General features: G+C 40.9%; 1 protein-coding gene across 3 annotated transcripts in view; it reads right to left on the reverse strand.

Annotated features, from left to right (window-relative positions):
• LOC124298160 (tachykinin-like peptides receptor 86C) overlaps nt 1-12397 on the reverse strand; it is a 64829-nt gene that overhangs the window by 20301 nt on the left and 32131 nt on the right. For all 3 annotated transcript variants that reach the window (XM_046749837.1, XM_046749831.1, XM_046749847.1), the window contains exon 2: nt 934-1147. In XM_046749837.1, coding sequence (XP_046605793.1) covers nt 934-1147 — 214 coding nt within the window. The remainder of the gene's footprint in view (nt 1-933; nt 1148-12397) is intronic.

A 12397-nucleotide genomic window follows, 5' to 3' on the forward strand; every position in this document is an offset into this window, starting at 1 on the left:
TCCGGAGGAACGAAGATTGCAGAAATTAATTAAGAAGCTCTCCGAAACCGCGGAACAACCGCGAGCATCGTTGACCCAGCATTGGTCCTCGACAAATTGTATACATCAAAGATCCTTAGGATTAGCCGTCTTGTTAACAACCAAAGTTTATCGCCCGGAATTAGCAACGATTTTGTGATATTTGTACACGTATATTGCACGTCGAATGAATCGATCGCGATTGAAATTCGAGACGATATCCGGCATTCGACTGTCAAAAACAATCGCAACAACAACATCGGATGACTTGACTTTTGGACTCGAGACTCAACGGTGCGAGATAACGTTTGACGTACTTTGAACGAGGACCGTGAAAAGGTCGGAAATACCGGGAATTGATATTTGGGGAGATTGATCCAGCCTTCGAATTGCGTAGGTGGCAGGAGGAAATCTTGAGAAGAAAGAAGGCCTCGATCCTGGCCGTGAAATCGGGCGTACACGGACTGTGACTCGATTGAACGTTACGGGTCCGCGGGCTGCATCGAAATCACGTTTGCATTCCCTTACGGGGGAAGAGGAAGAGAGCGTTCGGTTCGACATGGTATAAATTCCGGCTCTTCACCCTGCATTCAATAAAGCAGTTTCCCCGCTCGCCTTCGTTATATTATCATGAAAGAAGAGCCGGGGAGACCGGGCATCACCGTTTACTGACGCTAATAACAGGATCCGCTGAGCTCAGCAGCAACGATTCTGCAGAAATGCCACAGAGAGCGAAGGTCTTCTCGTATGTCAGGTGAAATGACGTACGTGGAGACGGAAATGGATCGATGATGGGACGGCGATCTTTGCGTGAAACTTTTCGTACGACGCGAGCCGATTTTAGGACTGCCGGAAACTGGAACCTGATAGGTAGAAAAAGGGGTGGAAAAGTAAAATTGACATTTTTTTGCTTACCGATCGAACGAGATGGCGACCAGAGTGAAGACGCTCGAGGCAACCGTCACGTTCGCCACGAAATTATTTACGGTGCAGTAAACAGCGCCGAATGGCCAGTCCGAATTCAGCATGAAGATAAAGTTGAAGACGCAGTTCAGCAGCGACATCATCAGGTCGGAAACTGAGAGGTTGACCAGGAAGTAGTTCGTCACTGTCCTCATTCGTCTGTGGGCTAAACATGTGAAAGGAAACGACTAATGTATTTTCACTTCGTGATCATATAGCAATTTCCTTTGTCCAGGCAAACGATGGTAGAAATAATCGGTTTGCGGCTATTTTTTTTACAGTTTTTTTTTCTGACAACGTTACAGCGAATTACCTGCCTCGACACAGTCGAATATTTTCGAGGTATTGGTAGTTAGTTTTTTTAGTTTTTTTTTCCGTTTGCAATAACGATAATTTAATAGAAAACCTGGAATCTGTTTAAAATTCAATTTTTCACACAGATCATTCTGTTCAACGTTTTGCGTGAAATTTCATACAAAAACTCTTTATTTTGTCTTATGTGCGGAAAAGACAGAGGAGTAAAGAGAAATTCAATTCGCCAATTCGATCAGGCAGAAGATAAAAGAAAACAAGGAATAAATTTGAAGCCACTTGAAAACAAACCCTTACATACACTTCTTTTTTGTCGACTTCTCCTCGTGCCGGAAGATGATGTTTATCGGACATATTGTAAAGTCGTTCAATCACCCTTTTCGCCGATTTACTATACACGACGATTAGGAACGATACGTATGCTAATGCATCGCACCAATTTATCGTCTCATTATGCAAACCGTTAAAACGATGAGAATAGAGCCGGTTTAAGGGGAGGTAAATTCTCGGGGTGAACAAACGGGGTTAAACTCGATCGTGTGTCATTGGGAATGAGATCGTAAGCGTAGCTATTCGTCGTTAAAGAGACAGTTAAATTGACCCTTAAGAATCGAGTGTATTTTACACGTTAGATGCGAGGATAACGATATTAGCTATTTATCATTTTGTATGGACAGCGACGACACGGCTGCCGAAATTCCTCGGTTGAAAAATGAACCCGAGTCCGTATGCGTGTACGGATGGAAGTAAATCCCTCCTGAGCCGCGCCGCGTGAATTCGATATTTTCTCAAGGGGGCGAATAGCACTCGGAGTTCACCCTGGATATCCCTCGAAAACGAAACTTTACCTTTGGTTCTAAATTCCCCCAAGATGTTTTGATAAATTTACCCGGGACTCTGCCGAGTGGAAATTCAGATCGTCCCAAACGTTGACAAAATTCAAAGAGAGGCAGGTCAGACAAAACATATCGTGTGGACGTTTGCACGTAATTAATTAGGAATTGTAATCAACGATATTTGACAATGAAAACTGAGACAAAGAGCGTAATTACAATTTTGAATCTTTACCCAGACGACTGTAGTTCGCGTTAAAATGTATAAAATTTACAACTGCCGATACAACAAGATTCGGGAAAGGCGAGATAAAGGTGAAAGAAAGATTAATCCAATCTCAGCATCGGATTTAATTACCATCGTCGTTACGATCGCGACTATCGCTCACGGTGACAACGCTAATCTTTCTCGCGTGAAAATCAAGCCTTAAGAAATGCGGAAAGATGTGGGAGAGATAAAAAAAAAAAAAAACAAAAAAAATTCAAAGATGATCCAAGTTCCGACGATCGTTCAAGCGCGGCAAAACACTTCCGGTTCTTTTCGGCTCTGTGGAAAAAAAAAACTTCGAGGGGAGAGGGGGATAAAAAAAAAAATGATAAATTATGGGAGTAAAATTTTATCAGGTAAGACGGAAAGGGTTTCGTGACTCCTGACCGAGTTCTGACCCCGACACTGACAGCGTAAATCCCATTATTCCACGACTCGTTTCTAATGCGAGTCCATCCTTCATTCAACCCATGCCGGTCATCAATATGCGCGCGTAAAAGCCAATTTTCAGAACGGGAGAAAAGTAAGTGGAAAGAAAGAAATCATTTGTATCAGTCAAATAACGATCAATCTCGGGGTAAATATTGGCCAGACTAGCAAACTCGGTGAACGTGTTTGACAGGATGTTGTGAATTGTCGAAGGTGATATTGGTGTGTTCAATAAGTGTACTTGTATTGTATTTCGCATGAAATTCTGCTGACGCGCAAAACCGCCACCGAGATTATCGCGTCGCGGTTTATATGGTTCGCATTATAACGTCGTTTATCATATATTTACAGCCTCATTATTTTTTCCCTCGTCTAACGATCGGTCGATATTGAATGCAAATTTACCTAAACGAAGTAGATGCGAATTTAATTAGCTGATGAGGCGCTCGCTTCGGTACGAGTATGAAATAAACGCGAATGAAACAAAAACGCCAATGCTTGTGTAATGTTCGATCTTAAAAGAACGGAAAGATCTAAATCGGTGCAAAATTTTCTCTTCTACATTTCGTTATACCTGCGTTATAATACGAGGGAAGGGATATCGGATCGGTAACAATTATCGAGACAAAAACGAGCCTTGCCCGTAAGCGCGAGAGAGCTTTTAGTGCGACAAGCTTTGAGACTCTATGAATATTAGATTTTCCTCAAACGCTGCAAGCGCGACGCTTGTAAATATTTCCAGTTTAGTATTTTACGGTGCAACGCATGCACAGCAGCGTCCGCTTATTTTAAAACGGTTTGATAATTCCAACATAATAACATACTGCAAGAATTTAAGAAAAAAAAAAAACAATTCCACATACTTAAACCTTGCAAAGCTTTGACACGTGCATCAAACTTGTATCATTGTTAAACGAATTTGAAACTCTATGAACGATAAAGCATCGCATACACAACTTCTGCGAGAAACCGCTAACAATGCAGTAACACTTTACTCAATTGTCAAAAAATTTCGCTCTATGTCGACAAAAGCACGTGAAGTGTGCATGTGTTTCTGTGTAATCACGTGTTATGCTAAACGCTTATTTTTCGTGCGAATGTGCCCTACATACGACGCATTCCTAGCGTGTTTACCATTCCCAACAAGGACTGTTATAGATGCCAATCTCTCCTCGTGTACTTTCAGTCTGGTTTATTATCACGGTAATGTTTCGCATTTCCGGCAGGTGTACTAAGCCATGCTACACATGTAGATTATTATTGTCACTATTTGTTTTTTGTTCATTTGTTTTGTTAGCCAGATATAAGCTTGACGAATCTTATCTTCCCGTTGAATACGTTACGTCTCTCAATTACCGGACACAGCTTTTGGCATCAAGCAGAGAAGATCCTTTGATATCAATTACTTACATCAGCTCGCTTTCGAATTACATTTTACATTTTACAGGTAACAACGACGTGTTTCGAAGACACAGAGAGAGAGTATAGAACAGAATTAAATAGTATTTACACAGAGCGAGAAATATAAATGGGATTTATTTAACAAATGTTGGACAAAATTAAAGCTAGATACAGAGAGGGGGGGGGGGGGGGGGAGGGAGGAAATTTATAGTCACGCGTATTTTAGCTCATTCATACCTTTCCCTGTAATTTCGGGTCACACTCCAGGGGTGGGTGAGGCTCGGTTCAACGTAACATACAAATCGGTTCAAATTGAACACTAAACCACACCTCGTATAACGTTAATAAACAAACTAACTACACGTACCATTTGTGCACGGATCGATAGCGTGACGACATCGTTGTAGAAGAAATTTGTTGGAGTACGTTTCCAAATTCGAAATTCCAAATTTCAAACGACATCGTCAACGGGTGTTAACTTTCGCGAGACTTGACGTTAAACTCTGACAATGAAGTCCTTGTGTGATTTCTCAAGACTTTGATGATAAACGGACGAAGGAACAAAGCGTTCTTTGTGACTTTTGGCATGTGGGACAGGGATTGCGAAAACGGGGTTTAAAGTGGATGTAATTTGGGGAAGGGGTTTACTTCCTCACTCCGAAACGATTGCGGGAATGAACCGAGGTTCAACAATAAGTTTAACTGTTCCAACCCAGGCGAGATATGACAATGGTCCGATGATAATTCGCAGCATCTCCTTCTTGAGAGCTCGCGACGAACTTTGCGGAGCGAAGAAACGCGCGGCTCTGCGCGTTACGACGCGACCCTCCGAATAAACGGGGATTCGGTAATTTTCCCCTACCAATATCTACGCAAATTCACCTACAGACTCTCTACGCCCACCTCACTAATCCCGCGATTGCAGCCCGAGCGATAAGGTTTGAGGATAAGAGTAACTCGGAGCGACCCAACACATGCGCGTGCAACATTTGTTATCGTGAAACTCCTCGCAAGTCCTTGCGAGGAGTCGTGTTGTTGGGATGCTTATTTTTTTCCTCGCAACCTCGTAGGTGATCATCGAAGAAAAATAGAGTATTCAATATCCAGAGTATTTACCATAATCCAGATGCGCGGCTTTCTGCAATGCCGCTTCCGAGACCCTCGAAAACACATCCGACCAATTTCAACCGTATATTTTCGGGATAAGCCTTGCCGAATGAAGGAACTTCCCTGTTTCTTATCCCACATTCCTCTCGAAACGCTTCTGTGATCCTGATCCGTAAAGAAAATAAGTTTCATTCGTTCGAAAGTTTTGCCGACGCTGGGTCTCCCTGCTTATATTTTACTATGCTAGGCAAACCGGAAATAGGGTCGGGATCTGACGAATGGAATGAGAAAAAGCGAAAGGACGTGAAAAACGTATTTGAATCGTTATTTCGAATTTATACATATTCTTGCCACGATACATATATAATAGATTTATTCCGCGATGCGTTGTCATTTTTTTTCCATTGCTGTTGTTGGCTTCATTTTTTTATCCTCTCATTCCCCACACGGGACGGGGTTAAGGTTCCGAATTTGAAAAGTTCCGAAAGCGAGTAATTCCGAATTATTTGGTGGACAAACTTGAGGCGAAGAAATCAAACTATTACGAAACAGCAAAGTTTCGAATGATCGGAAACCCGACGGCTCGAGATTACGAAAATTCAAGTTACGGTAGAGCAAAGTTCCGAAAAGCAAAGTTTTGATAGAGTAAAATTCCGAAAATAACGATATACTAAAACAGTGTAGTTTACTCAACGAGTGAGTGTAAAAAATAAGAAAAACCAAAAATCAGAATGACCAGGATTCTGAACGTAAAAATATCGAAGATCCAAAACAAAGAAAGATCAAAGTGGTGAAATTTCACCAAGCCAGAAATTCACAGAACTTAAACATCTTCGATCACTCGGAATTTCAATGTTTTGGATTTTTAAATTTTCTCATTTTCGCACATTCGCAACTTTGGCGTTTCGTCAAAGTTAAATTTCTTTACTTTAAGTTTCACCGCGAAAAAAAATTCGGAATTTCACGCTTTCGGAACTTGTCAAATTCGGAATTCCAAACCCGTGCTTCGCACACAATTTCAAAGTCAAAGAAACGAATCGGTGGATTCCCGTTATCACAGCGATCAGGCAACCAAGAAGCGTAACTCGACTCTCTCGGAAACTTCCCACCTATCTATACATAACATACCACCGTTATACATAAACCCATTTACGAAGTAAAATTACCGGAAGTGAATCTGCTGGTTTTAATTAAACGAAAACTTGTTGCATCGTTCATCGTCAAGCGCGGTGTTTTATGATTCATTGTTTAAAACTTACCGGGGGAGGATTCTCCTTCAACTTAAGGGTGATATCCCGCTACCACCCTCCGCAGCTGTTATATTATTATACGTACATCTCGTACGTAAGTTCATGCAGTCGGTATGTAAGAAAAGAGCGAGAAAACTTGGCGCCGGTAACGATAATACGCGAGCTGATGAATTAATAACGTCACCCAGCCTTTGGCAAGAGAACACGCGGTTCCAATTAACGGTAATTAAGCGTCATTCGTGCGACCCGGCACACAAACATCGCAAAGCCAACCCACGAAATCTTCCGTCAAGCAAAGTCGAAAGGTGAGTAGTTTGAACGTCGACGAGTAAAACCGAAGGATACAGAATAATCGAGGCAATTATTTTTATCGTACGACTATACATACAGACACGGCTAGAGGGATGAGGGGGAGTCTTTTATGACAAACTCGAATATCCTTTTTTACCGCCTTCCGCATAGGTATTCCGACAACGAATTGTACGTAACTTTCTTCCTCGAATACGAGATCTGGAAACGAGCTCATCGTGGTAAACGATCGGGTTGCCATGTTTTACAGGGAATCAATTTTCCCATTCGAACTTGACGAGACAGATTTTGGAAGGACTAATAATGCCCGACTGTTCATCGCCTAGAGGTTTTTCACTCGCCGATACTGGAGTAAAAAATCTGAATCGCTTTGGTATTCGCATCGGCAGACGCGTCGCAACGGCGTCACAGCAGCTTTAGTTGATATTCAATCCGGGATTGAAAATAGAGTCCCCTGTATACGGAGCGCGGGGTTTACCGAAAGCTCAGTCAAGGATAAAGGGACGAAGTTCGATGACCGTATCGGTTTATCGCGCGTCGCGTGTCACTTATTGTCACCCATCCTGCACGCAAAATTTACCCACCAAAGTAGAGAAAGAAAGAGAGAGCGAGAGAAGGAATTGGGTCCAAGTACTTTGCTGAAAACGTCGTTTCAGCCGTTCACCTCAATCGCCAAAGTGCTTTAATTCATTGCCTTGTTCGCCCGAATGCAGAGTCCACCATTGCGTATCTCCATCGATCGATACGGTTTTCATAGGAAATTTTTCGCTGCCGTTACTCGAACCGTGTTTGTTGCAAAATCGGAGCTGTTTCGTAGCCTGAAGAAATATTACGCACGATATAAAAATCAACCCATCGCCGTGACTCCGTAGATAACCTGGATCATAAGTATTACGGTCGGATGTCACTGGGTGAATAGAAATTTGCGTGTACAGATAAAAATGTGAATTCGTCCCATCCGACAACATAAAGGAAGAATGTCGATGCCCTTCGAGGCGGCCGGTTTTAAGATAAGCCCGTTTTATTCAACCTCCAAGATCTTCGCAACCGTCAGCTTTTTGCAACATTTATATTGTCGAAGAACCGCCTCGCCGCGAGAAGTCGACGGCTAGATTCAAACTGACCTTTTATTTCCCGCGAGAATTAATTCGTTTTTGTCAATTATTAAACTCGTTGCTGTGACTGAAAAAAAAAATGAAAAAAAATTGACAAGAGCGATGTTGGGTCGCGTAAAATGCGAACCTGGAGGTCGCTGCAGGGACGAAATGAAACGCGAATCGTCGCGTGCAAAACTACACGCATACGTACCTCGACGTACCTACAACTTCAAATTATGTACCTACGTCAACTAGATCTGAACAAGGTTTATCACGACATGATTCATGGTCGGAGTTACATTTCACATGCTAGTTTCAGACGTGCTAGACCGAAACCCGAGGAGAATAAGCTGGTATTCAGTCGAGCTGAAAAGCCAGATTGCGACACGTCCGTCCCTGCAGACACGACTCGTGCATACGTGATAACACTCTACACATAAACATATAGATATAAATATACTTACAATGTTCACGGTGGATATTGCCAAGTTTTCATTTTTAGTACCGTCAGGGTGAATTTCATCGGTGCGAGGCAGCGAAAGAAATGATTTCGAACCGCTGATTAAATTAAAGCTCCGAGTTTGTTGTTCTTGTTCTCGTTGTTACTGTTTTAAACCACGTCTGCAGGACAGTGCTGACCGTAAACGAGACGGTAATTAAGTCTGATTTGTATGATAATTAACTCCCCCAAAGAAATATATGTACACGTAATATCACATCCGAAACCCTTGTATACATTCCTTTCCGTCCCCCGCAGGCAATTTTCACCCGCCCTTTTCACTTTGTGGCAAAATTACGTTTGCCTTCTACCTGTTGAAAGTCACAAGAATGCTCGCACAATATAATATGATATATTATTATAATAATAACAATGTTAATGCTAGAGCAGCATTCGAGGCGCGAAAGTGACGGAGAAGAAGAGGAATTTCACAAGGTTTAAAGTTAATTTCTTCGATAAAAGTTAAGCGGCGGTAACTGCGAATTAATGAGGGTAAGATTAATACCTGTAATCTGGGAGGGTGAATTTGTTGTATATATATATATATATGTATATATACGTACACGTTGCAACACCTAACCTTGTCTCACAATCGATATTTCAACCTGTTGGAATGAAATTTATGCCCTCTTGTTTTCCAACCGGAAGTATAATATGCGGTTGATTTATGCACAATTATACAAAATTAATATGCAAAACTTTTGACCCTCTTTTTTTTCTTTTTTTTTTTCTCTTCCCTTGCAGGTCGCCCGCATTATTATTCCTGGTTTTCCATTTCTACGTAATTTGTACTATACTTTTTTTCTTTCCGCTTGCGCTTCTACTTGCCTGCATAAATGTACACCAGCGCAATAGCGTCTCGTTCTATGTTTCGCATGTCGCGATAGCCGCTCGTTGGTCAATATTTTAAGTTCAAATCACTGCGGAGTTGGCCTAAATTTCAGACTTATGAGATAGGTAATAATAATAATTTGAAATGAAAAGTTTGAAATTGAAATTTCAACAACCCACCTCGCAGCTGGTTCAAGCAATTTTTCAACCCTTCAAAACTCACCGACCGCTAATTGATCGATTCTACAGCCCGTAACGGGAACAAACTAAACAATATTATGAACAACTCGCCTCGTTTGTTACGCGATATTCCTGAACAAGACGGAGAGAATAAAAGAGCAGATTTCGCTCGAAATTGCAGGCAATAAGGAATACGTTGGAAAAAATTAGAGTTCACTCTAAAAACAGTGAAAACCCATGTCCGCAGAGTAAAATCTCCTAAATTTATAGTAAAAAACATAATTGACATGGGTATTTTTTTTTTTTACAAAAAATCTGATCTTTCGCTTCTTTCCGTAAACAGATATCGCTACTATCTATCACAGTAGCGATGCTGCGAAAGTTGTTGAATAGTTAAGAAATCCGTATAATATCTTTGATAATTATACGTGTATACACAGTCCACGAGTTCTTGGTGAGTTTGAAAATTTTCCACCAGAGTAAACCGAGCTTCGTCAGCGTCGATATAAACTTTCTGAAACTCATCTATTTCGTAGCTCGAATTCGACAAGAGAGTACACGTTACTCAACGTCGTTATTAATTATCATTTCTAATAAAAAGATAAAATGAGAAAAAAAAAAAACAAGAAGAAAAAAAACGAACGGTCGTCGCGAAGTTATTAGCGTTGACTTAATTATTCGCCGAAAGAGGTGATAAGAGACTCTCTTCAAAAAAAAAAAAAAAAAAATGAAACACCTCCAATTTGGTTCAACCTGTACAGCGCTCTTTCACTTTGTCAACGTTACCTGCAAACCGAAGCTCGGTTCCCCGGTGATGAAGATATCACTGCTTTCAACATCAGACGGGGTGGCGACAATTTTGGTGAAATAAAAATTCCCTCACATTTGCCCGTCAAAAGATTTAGAATTCCCTACGTTTTCCCACGAAACTCAGATAACGTTGGGCGGCTTTTATGACGAAAAGCCCTATAAATCGTCCACCTTGAATATATTAATTTTCATCTTAAAAACACAAATAGTATTGCTTCGTTTCACACTGATAACTGGAAATTGAACAATATCTACTATTTCCGAAAGCTAGCTAAACTGAATCACCGAAGCATATCCAAAGTTTGAAAACTATTTATAAAAAAAGTAAGTTTCACCAATTTATATAACTATCCTTCATAACTCCCCGACATTTTCCCGATAGATGAAATTCCTTGACTATTCCCAGTTTTCCCGGTTTTTCCTGTCCGTCGCCACCCTGTCAGAATCAGTGTGATATCAGGTACCTATCTTGACGTACAATTTCTGGATTACAGCCAAGTGTTTTTCCACCGCCAACGCGTCGTCTTACTGTCTGATAAAACACGCAATGTTTGTACGAAGCCCGGAGATGAACTTGATACCTGTCCGTTGTACTCGAATATCGTGAGGAGAAAAAAAAAAAAAACAATTCAAAGCGAAAAGCTGGCGATTTTCAAACGCAAGTCGTTGAGAAAACAAGGACTAAAAAATGTTGCCGGAGAATTTGGTTACCCCGAAACGAAACGACCGGATCTTTGCAACGTTTTTCTTTTTGTTTTTTTCTTTTTCACCTTTTTCTATTTTTCAGGTAAGTTTGTAAATTCTACGTCCAACTATAAAAACGAGACGCACACTCGAGCGAGTGAAAATGGATACTATGAATACCTGCACTCGTGTTTATTGGTCAGTTTTTATCGACTCAAGTATAAACCGCAAGGTTTATCACCAACAACGAAAACTCGATTAGCTCCTGCTAGATTTTATTCTCGTTACGATAAACTGTAGGTACATATTATACAATATACACCATCTATAAGGCTGAAAGTTTTCCCGCAACTTTATCGTCTAGTTAAAAAAAATTTGTGTGTTAGTGGAATTTCGCCATGGGTAGGAATAAGATAATCCAGGTTTTTTTTCGCGACTGCGCGGTCTTCGCGTGATTTGAATATAAAGGGGCGATCGGAAATATATCGAATCAGGAGTTGCATACGTAATTTTCAGCTTTACGATTTATCCTGCAAAGTTGACGAGCCTGAACGATGTTTGTCCGGTAGGTATGATAATTTTGCCACGATTTTCACATAATAAGGTAAAAAAAAAATTTTGAATCCTCGATTTGTGCCGATTGTCGGCGTAGAGGGAAAAGTTTTTCTCTCGTAAGTAGAATATCAAATTTAACATCGATTTGGATATTCCGACGGGGCTGCGAATGTTTTGAACTTACTTATTTCATACGCGTGGAAAACGATGTCGAAGGAGTTTTAAAGAAAACATCGAACGGCTCGGAGGATCTGAAAACCGTGACAAACTGCTAAGGAACATTCGAAGAGGCTTGAAATTGCGAATCTACATTTGCAGCTTGATATAAAAAAAATTCTACTCAGGTTCCCAATCAGCCGAAAATTGATAAAGACTGAACTCAACACTCCGCGTATATCGATTCGATAAGTCCTAGCATATAAGAGCTCTGATTCAAAAAATGAAACCAAAGACCCGGACGCCTGTTGCGGTAAATAAACTGCTACAAAAGCCGACAACATGAGTAATCTGCCAAGGTTTTTGATATCGGGCGGAAACAGTCGTTGGCACGGATGTTACATTTTATGAAATCCGGAAGTGTGTCGGAGGTCCGGATGAAATTAGCGCTAATATAATCGCTCGTGTGAATAATGGGCCAAGATAATCCCCCAAATTTCTTTATCAAGATTAACGGCCGATTTACCACAGCTTGGTAAAACTTTTTCAATTACGATTTATACCGGACACTATGAGAAACGCGTACATAATTGCGGAGAAGAATTAAAGAAGACGGTAAACAGCTGTAAGCGCAAATTCCATTGACGAAAAAAAAGTGTAAAACTGTTTTTTCTCTTCTGCATGGTTATTTACGT

The sequence above is a fragment of the Neodiprion virginianus genome, chromosome 1 (genome assembly GCF_021901495.1).
Source record: "Neodiprion virginianus isolate iyNeoVirg1 chromosome 1, iyNeoVirg1.1, whole genome shotgun sequence".
Lineage (NCBI taxonomy): Eukaryota > Metazoa > Arthropoda > Insecta > Hymenoptera > Diprionidae > Neodiprion > Neodiprion virginianus.